This window comes from Ranitomeya imitator, chromosome 2 (genome assembly GCF_032444005.1).
Source record: "Ranitomeya imitator isolate aRanImi1 chromosome 2, aRanImi1.pri, whole genome shotgun sequence".
Classification (NCBI taxonomy): domain Eukaryota; kingdom Metazoa; phylum Chordata; class Amphibia; order Anura; family Dendrobatidae; genus Ranitomeya; species Ranitomeya imitator.
This window is the reverse complement of record NC_091283.1, coordinates 492,426,936-492,443,911: the sequence shown is the minus strand read 5'-3', so window position 1 is coordinate 492,443,911 and position 16,976 is coordinate 492,426,936. Positions and strand designations below refer to the sequence as shown.

The following is a 16,976-nucleotide window of genomic DNA, read 5'->3' as shown; positions in this document are numbered from 1 at the left end:
GGTATCGCCTGTACGGGGGCAGTAGAACTACCAGCCCTGGGGTGGAGATGTTGTGGACAGGGGGAAATGCATTTTGGCCATCTACCTGGAATTGCTGGAAGACCATGGACGTAAGGAATAAATAATATTTGCATTGTTAAGCTGCCTAGGTGATTATTACAACCCTCAACCTCAGATCTTTAGAGGGACCATGTAATACTTTTTCTCAACTGCGGTAGTGCTATAGGGAAACTGAACTCTAATTGTCAGTTTCCCCTGTAAAGTACAAGAAGACATCAGGATACACTATGATTGTTTGACATACAACCAGTTTAATGGTATCTTGGTGAGGATATCCTCTGTGTTGAGTGCATTTTTTGTGGTCAGGCGCAGACATGCCAATGTCCATGTGTCACCAGTGCTTCTCTCTCTCCTCCCCTTCCAGCTGGCATTGTCACTCTTCTACTATCCGTCCCCTCCACTGTCAGAGCAGATATGGCATCTTGGAGTGTGGCTCGTCTGACAGGCATGTCCTTGCTGTGTTGTGTGTTATGTGTGTGGTGTATTTTACCTTTTTATTTGGGTTTTACTTTCCGCTTTCTACTTACATCCTTTGATTTTCCTATCACCTTCTTTACATTACTTTCAAACTTCTTATGCCTTTTATTGCCTGATACCCCTATTATCTCCTATTGCAACTCGGTTTATCCTGACGCCTACAGTTTTTCTTCCTTCTTCCTGGTATAACCCTCAGTCTCAGATGTGACAGCTCTACTCTATATATATCTGTGGGATATAAATAAATTGTCTCATGTGTGGGTGAAACAGAGTATTTATAAGTGTCCTAAAGAGATTATTTATGGACCAGCTTCATTATAAATCTGCGCAGTCCATTCAGCAGCAAATCTACAGTTGTGGCCAAAAGGTTTGACACCACTGCAATTCTGTCAGATAATACTCAGTTTCTTCCTGAAAATGATTGCAAACACAAATTCTTTGTTATTATTATCTTCATTTACTTTGTCTTAAATGAAAACAACACAAAAATAATTCTCCTAAAGCCAAATTGGATATAATTCCACACCAAACATAAAAAGGGGGTGGGGGAGGGGGCAAAAGTATTGGCACTGTTCGAAAAATCATGTGATGCTTCTCTAATTTGTGTAATTAACAGCACCTGTAACTTACCTATGGCACCTAGCAGGTGTTGGCAATAACTAAATCACACTTGTAGCCGGTTGACATGGATTAAAGTTGACTCAACCTCTGCCCTGTGTCCTTGTGTGTACCACATTGAGCATGGAGAAAAGAAAGAAGACCAAAGAACTGTCTGAGGACTTGAGAAACCAAATTGTGAGGAAGCATGAGCAATCTCAAGGCTACAAGTCCATCTCCAAAGACCTGAATGTTCCTGTGTCTACCGTGCGCAGAGTCATCAAGAAGTTTAAAGCCCATGGCGCTGTGGCTAACCTCCCTAGATGTGGACGGAAAAGAAAAATTGACAAGAGATTTCAACGCAAGATTGTGCGGATGTTGGATAAAGAACCTCGACTAACATGCAAACAAGTTCAAGCTGCCCTGCAGTCCGAGGGTACAACAGTGTCAACCCGTACTATCCGTTGGCGTCTGAATGAAAAGGGACTGTATGGTAGGAGACCCAGGAAGACCCCACTTCTTACCCCGAGACATAAAAAAAGCCAGGCTGGAGTTTGCCAAAACTTACCTGAAAAAGCCTAAAACGTTTTGGAAGAATGTTCTCTGGTCAGATGAGACAAAAGTAGAGCTTTTTGGGCAAAGGCATCAACATAGAGTTTACAGGAGAAAAAAGAGGCATTCAAAGAAAAGAACACGGTCCCTACAGTCAAACATGGCGGAGGTTCCCTGATGTTTTGGGGTTGCTTTGCTGCCTCTGGCACTGGACTGCTTGACCGTGTGCATGGCATTATGAAGTCTGAAGACTACCAACAAATTTTGCAGCATAATGTAGGGCCAAGTGTGAGAAAGCTGGGTCTCCCTGGGTCATGGGTCTTCCAGCAGGACAATGACCCAAAACACACTTCAAAAAGCACTAGAAAATGGTTTGAGAGAAAGCACTGGAGACTTTTAAGGTGGCCAGCAATGAGTCCAGACCGGAATGCAATAGAACACCAGTGGAGAGATCTAAAAATGGCAGTTTGGAGAAGGCACCCTTCAAATATCAGGGACCTGGAGCAGTTTGCCAAAGAAGAATGGTCTAAAATTCCAGCAGAGAATTGTAAGAAACTCATTGATGGTTACTGGAAGCGGTTAGTCGCAGTTATTTTGGCTAAAGGTTGTGCAACCAATTATTAGGCTGAGGGTGTCAATACTTTTGTCTGGCGCATTTTTGGAGTTTTGCGTGAAATGATCAATGTTTTGCTTTTTGCTTCATTCTCTTTTGTGTTTTTTCATTGAAGACAAATTAAATGAAGATAATAATAGCAAAGAATTTGTGATTGCAATCATTTTCAGGAAGAAACTGAGTATTATCTGACAGAATTGCAGGGGTGTCAATACTTTTGGCCACAACTGTATCTACATTGGGGGAAATAAGTATTTGATCCCTTGCTGATTTTGTAAGTTAAGGTACCGTCACACTAGACGATATCGCTAGCGATCCGTGACGTTGCAGCGTCCTGGCTAGCGATATCGTCCAGTGTGACAGGCAGCAGCGATCAGGCCCCTGCTGTGATATCGCTGGTCGGGGAAGAAAGTCCAGAACTTTGTTTCGTCGCTGGATCTCCCGCTGACATCGCTGAATCGGCGTGTGTGACGCCGATTCAGCGATGTCTTCGCTGGTAACCAGGGTAAACATCGGGTTACTAAGCGCAGGGCCGCGCTTAGTAACCCGATGTTTACCCTGGTTACCATCGTTAAAGTAAAAAAAACAACCACTACATACTTACCTACCGCTGTCTGTCCCCGATGCTCTGCTTCTCTGCACTCCTCCTGTACTGGCTGTGAGCACAGCGGCCGGAAAGCAGAGCGGTGACGTCACCGCTCTGCTTTCCGGCTGCCCGGCGCTCACAGCCAGAGCAGAGAAGCACAGCGCCGGAAGACAGACAGCGGTAGGTAAGTATGTAGTGGTTGTTTTTTTTACTTTAACGATGGTAACCAGGGTAAACATCGGGTTACTAAGCGCGGCCCTGCGCTTAGTAACCCGATGTTTACCCTGGTTACCGGCATCGTTGGTCTCCAGCGACCAAACAGCGACGCTGCAGCGATCCGGAACGTTGTCGGTATCGCTGCAGCATCGCTTAGTGTGACGGTACCTTTAGCCCACTGACTAAGACATGAACAGTCGATAATTTTAAGGGTAGTTTAATTTTAACACTGAGAGATAGAATATCAAAAATAAAATCCAGAAAATTACATTGTATAAATTAAATACATTTATTTGCATTTTGCAGTGAGAAGTAAGTATTTGATCCCCTACTAACCATTAAGAGTCCTGGCTCCTACAGACCAGTTAGGCGCTCCTAATCAACTTATTACCTGCATTAAAGACAGCTGTCTTACATAGTCACCTTTATAAAAAAAAGACTCCTGTCCACAGATACAATTAATAAGTCAGACTCTAACCTCTACAACATGGGCAAGACCAAAGAGCTTTAAAAGGATTTCAGGGACAAGATCATAGACCTGCATAAAGCTGGAATGGGCTACAAAACCATAAGTAAGACGCTGGGTGAGAAGGAGACAATTTTTGGGGCAATAGTAAGAAAATGGAAGAAATACAAATTGACTGTCAATTGATATCGATCTGAGGCACAATGCAAAATCTCACCTCGTCGGGTATCCTTGATCATGAGCAAGGTGAGAGATCAGCCTAAAAATATACGGGGGAAACTTGTTAATGATCTCAAGGCAGCTGGGACCACAGTCACCAAGAAAACCATTGCTAACACATTACGCTGTAAAGGTTTAAAATCCTGCAGTGCCCGCAAGGTCCATCTGCTCAAGAAGGCACATGTGCAGGCCCGTCTGAAGTTTACCAATGAACACCTGGATGATTCTGTGATTGGGAGAAGGTGCTGTGGTCAGATGAGACAAAAATTGAGGTCTTTGGCATTAACCCAACTCTCCGTGTTTGGAGGAAAAGAAATGCTGCCTATGACCCAAAGAACACCATTCCCACTGTCAAGCATGGAGGTGAAAACATTATGTTTTGGGGTGTTTCTCTACTAGGGGCACAGGACTACTTCACCACATCAATGGGAGAATGGATGGAGCCATGTACCTTAAAATCCTGAGTGACAACCTCCTTCTCTCGGCTAGGACATTAAAAATGGGTCGTGGCTGGGTCTTCCAGCAAGACAATGACCCAAAACATACAGCCAGGCAACAAAGGAGTGGCTAACAAAGCCACTCAGCTACAAAAATGTCTAACTGTTGTGCTTGCCAACAAGGGTTTTGCCACCAAGTATTAAGTCTTGTTTGCCAGAGGGATCAAATACTTATTTCTCCCTGCAAAATGCAAGTAAATTTATATAATTTATTCAATATGATTTTCTGGATTTTATTTTGGATATTCTATCTCTCAATGTTCAAATTAACCTACCCTTAAAATTATAGACTGTTCATGTCTTTGTCATTGGGCAAATTTACAAAATCAGCAAGGGATCAAATGCCGTATTTTTCGAATTATGAGACGCACTTTTTTTTCCCAAAAAATTGAGGGGAAAACGGGGATGCATCTTATAATTCATAAATACCTTACCGGTCGCAATGGAGCAGGGTCCCAGGGTTTCTGCTGGAGGAGGCAAGAGTTGTGCGTTGCTGCATGCCGCAGGCTGGGATGAGGAGGGTGTTTGGAGGCGCAACACTGCCAGTGTTCGGTGGTACGGGGACCCCGCCGACATTTTGTGAAAGCCCGGGACCCCCGCACTTCCATGGTTTACATTGCGGTAGACTCTTGGAAAATGGCTACCGGGGGGCAGCACATGCACAGATGGAGATCTTGACACCAAGATCTTGGGAGATGAGATCTCAGCGCCAAGATCTCCATCTGCGCATGTGACTCCGGCAGCATTTTTCCTGGAGTCCACCGGAAAGTAAACCATGGAAGTGCGGGGGCTCCGGGCTTTCACAAAATGTTGGTGGAGCCCCCGCACCCCCGCAGCATCGCACATCCGAACACCTCTTTCTCCCAGTCTGGGGTCTGCAGCATCGCCCCACTCCGGCCTCCACCTGCAGCGACCCTGGGACCCCGCTTCACCGCAGCCACCATCCCAGTAAGCAGTAAGACGCATGAATTGTAATAAGCACCATCATTTTCTTAAAAAAAAAAGGTTTTTTTCCTGTCTTTCTCCTCAAAATTTGGGGTGCGTCTTATAAACCGCAAAATACGGTACTTCATTCCCCCACTGTCTGTCTGTCTATCTATCTAGTCTTTTTTTTTTCTTTTTTCTCTATATTTCCATACATCTTTTATCTTTCTCTCTGTCTTTCTATTTATAGCTGCAAACTAGGAGGCGCCTCTTTTACCCTAAAAACAGCTTTCTACTGCTTATCTTATTAAATATAAGCAAATAAGCTAAATATTTTATTAGCTCAAAAACTCTTGGCTTGTTAAGAAATTCTTAAAGGGAATCTTTCAGCAGGTTTTTGCTATCTCATCTGAGAGCAGCATGATGTAGGAAAAGAGTCCCTGATTCCAGCACTGTATCTCTTAGTTTACTGGGTGCTGCAGTTGTGTTACAATCAGAGTTCTTAGATTACTAAATCTAAGCAGCAGAGCTCAGAAATCTTGCCACCCACACCAGGCTCTCTATGTACAAAGTCTATTGACAGCAAGATGCTCATCACAGGAGGGGGCGGAGTTTGATAACTTGGCACAAGTCTGGTAGTCCCAGCAATGATAATATCCTGGTGATAAAACCTTCATTGTAAGTAAACAACAGCACATGGCTTGATAAGTGACACATTGTTGAGTTCAATGTTTTAACCCCTACCTTATGCTGTCCTCAAGTTACATAGCAAAAACCTGATGACTGATTGCCTTTAAGGGAATCTTCTTAGACATTTCTGGCATACCACAGTTGCACATGACATAAATGTATCATAGATGCTGGGTGCTATCACATGACACCAGGAAAGTAGAGGCTCCTATTGGTAAATGAAGAGTGAGATGGGCCCCAGTTCTTGATATAGGTGGAGGCCACGGTTTCCAATCATCCAGAAATTCCAGGAAAATACGGCCCATTTTTGCACTGTTCGTAAAAGAAATCTAAGGCGTCCATGATTTTTTTGAAGCTGAAAGCTGAGTGCATACACAGGGATTTCTGTGTAAATCTCTGAAATACGTGATTCCCTATAATGAGGCAGATGAGGCACTATGGACACCATCTGACCTGTGATCCTGTGGTGTCAATATGATTACTGCACCCCTATATGAATTCATTGAGAGGTGTAGCTTGTAAAATTGGGTCACTTATGGGGGGTTTCTACTGTTATGGCACCTCAGGGGCTCTGCCAATGTGACATGGCACCCTCAAACCAGTCCAGCAAAATGTGAAATCCAATATGGCATTCTTCCGTTCTGAGCTTTTCAGTGTGCCTCAAATGTAGTTTTCTAACAGATATGGGGTATACCTAGGAGAAACTGCACAACTATTTTTGGGGGCCATTTTCTTCTGCTATCCTTGAGAGAAAATGAAAAAATTTGGGGCTTAAACAACATTCTTGAGGGAAAATATATTTTTTTCATTTTCACAGATCAAAGTTGTAAAATTCTGTAAAGCACCTGGGAGGTTCAAGGTGTTCACTATACAGCTAGATAAATTCCTTGAAGGTTTTAGTTTCCAAAATGGGGTCATTTGTGGGGGTGTTAAGCACATCAGGGGCTCTTCAAATACTACATGACACCCGCAGACCATTCCATCAAAGTCTGCTTTCCAAAACATCACTTCTTCTTTTCTGAGCCCGGCCAATCACCCAAACAGTAGTTTTCCTCCACATATTGGGTTTCTGCATACTCAGGAGAAATTGCACAACAGATTGTATGATGCATTTTTTCCTGTTACCCTTGTGAAAATAAAAAAAATTGCGGCTAAAAGACCGGTGGAAAAATGTGATTTTTTATTTTTTTTATTTTCACCACTCAATGTTATAAACTTCTGTGAAGCACCAGTTGGTTCAAAGTGCTCACAACTAGTGTTGAGCATTCCGATACCGCAAGTATCGGGTATCGGCCGATACTTGCGGTATCGGAATTCCGATACCGAGATCCGATATTTTTGTGATATCGGGTATCGGTATCGGTTCAATAGGGATGTGTAAAATAAAGAATTAAAATAAAAAATATTGATATGCTAACCTCTCCGGCGGCCCCTGGACATCACGCTGCTAACCGGGAGGCTTCTTTGTTTAAAATGCGCGCCTTTAGGACCTGCGAAGGACGTCCCGGCTTCTGATTGGTCGCGTGCCGCCCATGTGACCGGCACGCGACCAATCAGAAGCCGCGACGTCATTCTCATTCACAAAAACTCCTAATTCTAGGAATTGAGGACCTGCGAATGACGTCGCGGCTTCTGATTGGTCGCGTGCCGGTCACATGGGCGGCACGCGACCAATCAGAAGCCGGGACGTCATTCGCAGGTCCTAAAGGCGCGCATTTTAAACAAAGAAGCCTCCCGGTTAGCAGCGTGATGTCCAGGGGCCGCCGGAGAGGTGAGCATATCAATATTTTTTATTTTAATTCTTTATTTTACACATCCCTATGGATCCCAGGGCCTGAAGGAGAGTTTCCTCTCCTTCAGACCCTGGGAACCATGAGAATACCTTCCGATACTTGATGTCCCATCGACTTGTATTGGTATCGGATATCGGTATCGGCGATATCCGATATTTTTCGGGTATCGGCCGATACTATCCGATACCGATACTTTCAAGTATCGGACGGTATCGCTCAACACTACTCACAACACATCTAGATAAGTTCCTTGAGGGGTCTATTTTCCAAAATGGTGTGGGAAGTTTCCACTCTTTTGGCACCTCAGGCGCTCTGCAAATGCGACATGGCGTCCACTAACGATTCCAGCAAATTTTGCATTTAAAATGTCAAAAGGCGCTCTTTCCCTTCCAAGCCCTGCCGATATTCTTATAGTCTGCTTCCTGCCTTTTTTTGCATTTATATTATTAGGGTACTGGGCTGTAACCTAGAAGCTGGCACCTACTAACTTAATTTTGTATTTGCTTGTGGTGCCTCATGTTTTGTTTTTTGTTCTAGATAGATAGATAGATAGGGCATAGGTACACTTTAACTGCGTGAGACAGAATATAAAAATAAAAAAAAAATCACATTGCATGATTTTCTAAATAATTAAATTGTATTTTATTGCATGAAATAAGTATTTATTCACCTATCAACCAGCAAGAATTTTGTCTCTCATAGACCTGCTAGTTTTTGTTTAAGAAGCCCTCCTACTCTTCACTCATTATCTGTATTAATTGCAGTTGTTTGAACTCATTACTTGCATAAATACCCGTCCACACAATCAATCTTACTCCAACCTCTCCACCATGGCCAAGACCAAAAAGCTGTCTAAGGACACCAGAGACAAAATTGTAGATCTGCAAAAGGCTGGGATAGGCTACCGGACAGTAGGCAAGCTGCTTGGTGAGAAGGCGTCAACTGTTGGCACAATTATTAGAGAATGGAAGAAACACAATGTGACTGTCAACCTTCCTCGGTTTAGGGCTCCATGCAAGAACTTGCCTCGTGGGGTAAGGATGCTTCTGAGAAAGGTCAGGAATCAGCCCAGAACTGCATGGGAGGACCTGGTCAATGACCTTAAGCTGGGACCATAGTCTCAAAAATTTCCGTTAGTAACACACTACGTCGTCATGGATTATAATCCTGCAGGGCATGCAAGGTCCCCCTGCTCACTCCAGCACATGTCCAGGCTCATTTGAAGTTCACCAATGACCATGTGGATGATCAACAGGACGCATGGGGGAAGGTCGTGGTCAAACAAGACCAAAATAGAATTTTTTGGTATCAACTCCACTCAACTTGTTTGGAGGAGGAAGAAGGATGTGAACAACCCTAAGAACACCGTCCCAACCATGGTGGGGGAAACATCATACTTTGGGGGTGCTTTTCTGCAAAGGAGACAGGACGACTGCATCGTATGGAAGGGAGGATGGATGGGGTCCTGCATCGTGAGATTTTGACCATCAACCTCCTTCCCTTAGTAAGAGCATTAAAGATTGGTCGCGGCTGGGTCTTTCAGCATGACAATGTCGTGAAACACACACCTAGGGCAACTAAGGAGTGGCTCTATAAAAAGCAGTTCAAAGTCCTGGAGTGGCCTTTGCCAGTCTTCAGACCTGAACCTAACAGAAAATCTTTGGAGGGAGCAGAAAATCAATGTTGAGCAGCAACAGCCTCGAAAATTGAAAGATCCGGAGAAGATCTGTATGGAGGAGTGGGCCAAAATTCCTGCTGCAGTGTGTGCAAACTTGTTCAAAAACTACAGGAAACATCTGACCTCTGTAGTTGCAAGCAAAGGTTTCTGTACCAAATATTAAATTCATTTTTTTCTATTGTATCAAATACTTATTTCATGCAATAAAATGCAAATTCATTATGTAAAAATCAGAAAATGTGATTTTCTGGATTCTGTCTCTCACAGTTGAAGCGTACCTATGATAAAAATTACAGACCTCTCCATTCTTTGCAGGTGGGAAAACTTGCAAAATCTGCGATGTATCAAATACTTATTTTCCCCACTATATGTGCACCATAGTAATGGTCATCACCAAATTGATCCCTTGATCCACAGTAAACCACTTTAAGAAGTAAAATACAATGCACACGGATTTGATTTTATTCTCCTTCCCTCCCCTCCCAGCATCTCTCTGGTTGTGTCTCTTGGGTTGTCTCTGTGATCAGAATGTCTACCCCTCAGTGGGCTCGCTGTTTGTTCACAAGATGGACACGCAGGATTACCAGCAGCACTTCCTGAACAAATCTGGTGAGTCACAAACTGAAGCCTGTACTAAAGGGAATTTTGGTGGTTACTAAATCATGTTACACATGCCCTATACTTTGAAATCATTGGGGGGAGTCTTCTAGCCAAGAACCTTGATTTAGAGCAGAGAGCAGCTAAAGAGAGGATCTCTTGATCGCCAAGTGCACCTGTGTATAATATGAATAGACCATTGATTCCAATGTGTAATTGTCCACAGAAGTTCTCAGGAACAGGATATCCTGTAATAAGACCTTTGATGAGTGACACTCTTTGTAAAATAGAAAAAAACAAAGGAATATTTCCTTTTATTAAAAAAAAATTTGCTTTGTGTAGCATGTTGAGGAATTGCATTATGAGCAACTTACCGTATATACTTGAGTATAAGCCGACCCGAGTATAAGCCGACCCCCCTAATTTTGCAACAAAAAACTGGGAAAACTTATTGACTCGAGTATAAGCCTAGGGTGGGAAATGCAGCAGCTACCGGTAAATGTCAAAAGTAAAAATAGATACCAATAAAAGTAAAATTAATTGAGACATCAGTAGGTTGTGTTTTTTGAATATCCATATTGAATCAGGAGCCCCATATAATGCTCCATAAAGTTTGATGGGCCCCATAAGATCATCCATATTAAAATATGCCCCATATAATCCTGCATAACGGTTAATAATGGCCCCATAAGATGCTCCATAGACACATTTGCCCAATATAATGCTGCACAAATGTTGATTATGGCCCCATAAGATGCTCCATAAAGATATTTGCCCCATATAGTGCTGCACAAACGTTGATCATGGCTCCATACAGACACTTGCCCCATACAGACACTTGCCCCATATAGTGCTGCACAAACATTATGGCCCCATACACACACTTGCCCCATATAGTGCTGCATAAATGTTATGGCCCCATACAGACACTTGCCCCATATAGTGCTGCATAAACATTATGGCCCCATACAGACACTTGCCCCATATAGTGCTGCACAAACATTATGGCCCCATACAGACACTTGCCCCATATAGTGCTGCATAAACATTATGGCCCCATACAGACACTTGCCCCATATAGTGCTGCAAAAACGTTATGGCCCCATATAGTGCTGCACAAACAAGGCCCCATATAGTGCTGCACAAACATTATGGCCCCATACAGTGCATCACAAATGTTATGGCCCCATGTAATGCTGCACAAACGTTATGGCCCCATAGATGCTCCATACAGACACTTGCCTCATTTGCTGTTGCTGCGATAAAAAATAAATAAATCACATACTCACCTCTCCATCGCTCAGGCCCCCGGCACTTTCAATATTCACCTGCTCCTCGTTCCGGCGCCGCTCCATCTTTAGCATCCAGTGCACTGACGTTCAGGCAGAGGGCGCGCACTAACCACGTCACCGCGGCCTCTGACCTGAGCGTCACAGCTGAAGACGGAGCAGCGCCGGAACAAGAAGCAGGTATATATTGCGCAGCGCTCCCCTCCCCGTTATACTCACCTGCTCCTGGTGCAGTCCCTGCACGTCTGTTCCCTGGCGCCGGCAGCTTCTTCCTGTACTGAGCGGTCACCGTTACCGCTCATTACAGTAATGAATATGCGACTCCACCTCTATGGGAGGTGGAGCCGCATATTTATTACTGTAATGAGCAGTACCATGTGATGCTCAGTACAGGAAGAAGCTGTCAGCGCCGGGGAAAAGACGTGCAGGGACTGCACCAGGAGTAGGTGAGTATAATTAGACAGCCCCCGCTCCCCCTCCCCTGCCGACCCCTGGGTATGACTCGAGTATAAGCCGAGAGGGGGACTTTCAGGGGGACCCCAAAAAATGGGGTGAAAATCTCGGCTTATACTCGAGTATATATGGTACTTATTTATTAGAATCACTGGAAAACTGCAAAATATTTAGAATTGAGATTCCTCAGTGGTTGATACCTGTTAATGACTAACTGAAAAGATGGTAACAAATTGCAAGCTTTCCAGACTACATACGTCTCTTCATCAGACACAGAATAAAGCAAATTCTGAAGAATCACATATTTATGCACAACACAGCACAGAAATAATGTCATAGATAAGAGAGGTGACGTGAAGCAGAATTGCCATTATGTGAGTAATAAACAGTTATGTCCATAAAGCACGACGAGCTCCACTTTGTTGGGTTTATAATCTGATAAATCTAATATATAATCTAATAAATATATAATAAATGTATAATCTAATAAACCCAACAAAGTGGAGCTGGCCGTGCTTTCTAGAGGACTCTCATTTTGTCCTACTAAGTCCCTAGATAAAACTGAACTCTGCATTGATATGGAACAATTTTTTCAGGAGACTGCGCCTGAGGGAATATTTCAATGATACAGAAGATTCAGAAAACACTCGGACTGAAGGAAAAGGGATCCTAACAACCAAGAAGAGGTCAGACTGGACACCTCCACCTGGACGCAACCCTCATTTGGATAACTATATAGACTCCTTCAGCCATTTGATAAAATTCACCATCATAGATACGAACGGGAGGCAAGCATCCAACATCAGTGCCCAGGAGAGAAAGGCCATACAGTCTCTGAAAACCAACAAAGAAATCATCATTAAACCTGCTGACAAGGGAGGTGCAATAGTCATGATGAACACATCAGACTATATGAAGGAAGCACGCAGACAACTTATGGACACCCGCTACTACAAAAAATTGGAGTTGACCTTATACCAGAAAGTCCAAGAATAGGGACATTCTACATGCTTCCCAAAATCCACAAATCTGTAAATCCAGGAAGGCCAATTATTTAATGTGTGGGCACCCTTACTGAGCAGGTATCTGGATGGGTAGAGGGTATTCTTAAACCACTGGTAAAGGATACACCACACTACATTCAGGACACAACTGACCTATTGAATAAACTAGCAGCAATAGGTCCTCTACCAGAAGGCACCATCCTGGCCACCATGGATGTGGAATCTTTATACTCTAATATCCCACACCAGGATGGATTTAATGCCTGAAAATTCTTCCTGGAGAACACAGGGAATGATGCTGATTCTGTGGTGAAACTTATAAAATTCATCCTCACCCGCAATTACTTTGAATTTGACAAGAAGATCTATCTACAGGAGACTGGCACAGCAATGGGAAGTAAAATGGTACCACAGTATGCAAATCTTTTCATGGCCAAGCTTGACAGCCTAAGATCCCATCAGGCCTCTAGCCTACTACTGCTACATTGATGATATTTTAATAATCTGGACGGAGTCAGAGCCACAGGTAAATTTGTTCCATGAACAGTTCAATCAATTTCATCCTACCATCAACTTAACACTCAACTACTCCTGCACTGAAATTGACTTTTTGGACACTATCATTAAGCTGCAGAACAATTAAATAGAAACATCCCTGTATCAGAAGCCAATCGACCACCCAACATACCTTACATGGGACAGTTTCCATCTAAAACGCCTAAAAAACTCTATTGTCTACAGCCAAGCCATCAGATACAGTCGTATGTGTTCCAACCCCATGGATAGGGATGAACACCTTGGTCGCCTCAGAAAGACCTTTTTGAATCAGGGCTACCATCCAAGAACAATTCAAAACCAAATTACAAGAGCAATTAGAATATCAAAGAATCCCCTGATACATTACAATGCTAAAGAATAAAATAATCGGGTGCCTCTAGTAGTCACCTACAATCCAAATCTGGGGTTGCTAAGAGGAGTTGCACGGAAATTACAACCTTTACTACAAAAAGATGCCCGCTTACAATCCATTTTTTCCAGACCCCCCACTACTGTGTTTTAGGCAGCCTCCAAATCCAAGAATTATCATTGTCAGAAGCTCCCTGTCCTCTCAAACAGCTGCAGAAACCCTTCCTTGCAACCAGAGAAAATGTAAAACCTGTCCATTTATAATGACCATTGCAAGATAAAGATCCCCAATTCACATCAGGTCTACACGATCCCCGGTACTTTCAGCTTCATCACATCTAATGTGGTGTACTTAATTATTTGTATTAAATGTCCAACTGGGGGTCTATATGTGGGAGAGACAGGGCAAAAGCTTAGAACAAGAATGTACTCTCATCGCCACACAGTAAGAGAAAAAAGAATGGATCTACCTGTGGCAATACATTTTTGTCTCCCTGATCACAGCATTTTGGACATGAAATTACTTGCATTAAAAGGTAACTTCAAATCTCAGAGAGACAGAAGAGTCTGGGAATATAAACTGATGATGACCTTTGACACACTCAGTGCAGGAATGAATGTGTCGCATGGATTTATGTCTTTTTATATCAATTAAGGAATTTGCTCCTCAGACAGTGTGGGGGCATCATAACATAGGACCTGACCTCAATCAGAGGACAATAAAACATTCACACTCCTTATCTATGAACTGTTCCAATATTTATGGACATAACAGTTTATCACTCACATAATGGTAGTTCTGCTTCACATAACCTGTCTTATCTATTACATTATTTCTGTGCTGTGTTGTGCATAAATATGTGATTCTTCAGAATTTCTATTAGTCTATGCCTGATGAAGGGAACTGAGTAGTCTCGAAACCTTGCAATTTGTTACCTTACCATCTTTTCAGTTAGCCATTAAAACGTATCAACCACTGAGTACTCTCAATTCTAAATGTTTTTCTATCCACTGGCTAACACGGTACCAAGATATATATCTTTCCTGGAAAACTGCAAGGGAGTCAAATCTCTTTCTGTTGTATAGACAACATAAAAATGGCATAATTTACAGTAGCCTATATAATGTTAGTGGACTCCAGTTTTAAAGGCAATTTACAGATTACAGATAATCTTAATAATAATCTTTATTTTTTATATAGCGCTAACATATTCCGCAGCGCTTTACAAGTTGCACACATTATCATCACTGTCCCCGTTGGGGCTCACAATCTAAATTCCCTATCAGTATGTCTTTGGAAAACTTAAACGGCAACATCATTCAGCTGGAAGCATATAAACTTATCTTAAACATGTACTGCAGCACTTGGGATTGAGAGCAACATGCCCCTCTCTCTGAAATGGAAGTGTCCTTTACCGGGTCGGTTTCTACACAAAGTTAGAAGTGGGGCCCCAAATGCTAACATATTGCACTATAACTTGAAGAAAAACTTCCCACAGCATGATGCTGCCACCACCAAGTCTGATGGTGTGGATGGTGTTTTCAGTGTGATTCGTAGTGTTCATTTTCCTCCACACATTGTATTTTGCATTTAGACCAAAAAGTTCTACTCTGGTCTCATTTGATCACAGGACCTTCTCCCACATACTAGCTTAGTCTCCTACAGGGCTTTTTGCAAACTACAAATGTGACTTCTTATGGTTTGCATTTAAAAATGGCTTTCTTTTTGCCACTATTCCATGAAGGCCAGATTTGTGGTGTATATGACTGATAATAGTTGTCCTGTGGATAGATTCTCCCATCTGAGCTGTGGATTTCTGCAGCTCCTCCAAAGTGACCATGGACCTCTTGGCTACTTTTGTAATTAGTGCTCTCCTTGCTTGTAATGTTATTTTAGGTGGACAACCATGTCTTGGTAGGTTTGGAGTGTGCCATACTCCCTCCATTTTTGGATGATGGATGTTCAGAGCTTGGGCTATTTTTTTTATAACCTAACCCTGCTTTACTCCTTTCCACAACGTTATTCCTAACCTGTCTGGCATGTTCCTTGTTTTTCATGATGCTATTTGATCCCAAATGTTCTCAAGCAATCCTCTGAGGTCTTCACAGAACAGCTGTACTGAGAATACTTTGTGCTGGTATATCACATAAAATCCCCCCAAAATACATTTAAGTTTGTAGGTGTAATGTGAAAAAATGCGGAAAAGTTCATGGTGTATGAATACTTTTTCTAGGAACTCACCCTTCACTACCATAGTGCTACCATAGTGGATGGCACATTTAGATCTCCACTAGATGTGCCCACGATCATACCCTAACAGTGCCTACTATTGCTAAGAAATGGCCCCAATGAATGACGTTCTTCAGAATCCAAATTAGCAGAGCAAGCTCTGTGTAGACATTGGGCTAGCAAGAATATCAAAACTGAAGCTTGTAGATTTATGAATGGAGTAAAATACAGAATGTAACAATTTTTTTTGCAAATCATATCTGTTTATATATAGTAAAAGTGTACTGAAAGGATAATGAATGATTTAAAGGCGCATTTCAGTGTAACGATTAGGGATGAGTGAGCACTAAAATGCTCGGATGCTCGTTACTCGAATCGAGCAATTCCTAATGCTCATATGCTCGTTTCGAGTAACAAGTATAATAGGAGTCAATGGGAAATCCAAGCATGTTTCTGGAAGACACTATAAGGAGTGAAAATGTTGAAATGGTGAACATAAGGAGGACATCATGGTGAAGACCCCTTAAAGGGACACTGTCACCTGAATTTGGAGGGAACAATCTTCAGCCATGGAGGCGGGGTTTTTGTGTTTTTGATTCACCCTTTCCTTACCCGCTGGCTGCATGCTGGCTGCAATATTGGATTGAAGTTCATTCTCTGTCCTCCGTAGTACATGCCTGCACAAGGGACAGTGTCCCTTTAAAGCATCTGACTCCCAGATCGTTGCTGAGAACAATGGTGTCACACTTTTATCCCACTCTAAGGACTGACAATAAAACATTCAAAATCAACGAGAAATTGGAGTTTACAGGGGAAAAAAATGTTAAGAAACATCCTTTCCTGTATAGTGACTTGTAGAGTTGAGCGAAACGGGTCGGCCAGATTCAGAAGTCGCCGACTTTTGGCAAAGTCGGACCCGACCCCTGTGTGGGGTCGGCCATGAGGTCGGCGATCTTCTGATCTGGAATCGGAATTCCGATACCGAGTTCCGATATGTTTAAGATATCGGGAATCGGTATCGGAATTCATATTTAAGTGTAAAATAAAGAATAAAAATAAAAAATATTGATATACTCACCCTCGGACGCGCCCTGGTTCTCACCGGCAGCCTTCCTTCCTAAGAATTAGC

General features: G+C 42.7%; 1 protein-coding gene across 2 annotated transcripts in view; it reads left to right on the top strand.

Moving 5' to 3' along the window:
* The first annotated feature begins 471 nt into the window (after nucleotides 1-471).
* Nucleotides 472-16,976, top strand: part of SGCA (sarcoglycan alpha) — a 37,579-nt gene continuing 21,074 nt past the window's right edge. For both annotated transcript variants that reach the window (XM_069751456.1, XM_069751455.1), the window contains exons 1-2: nucleotides 472-505; nucleotides 9,855-9,977. In XM_069751456.1, the coding sequence (XP_069607557.1) occupies nucleotides 475-505; nucleotides 9,855-9,977 (154 nt within the window). In that variant the 5' untranslated portion in view covers nucleotides 472-474. The remainder of the gene's footprint in view (nucleotides 506-9,854; nucleotides 9,978-16,976) is intronic.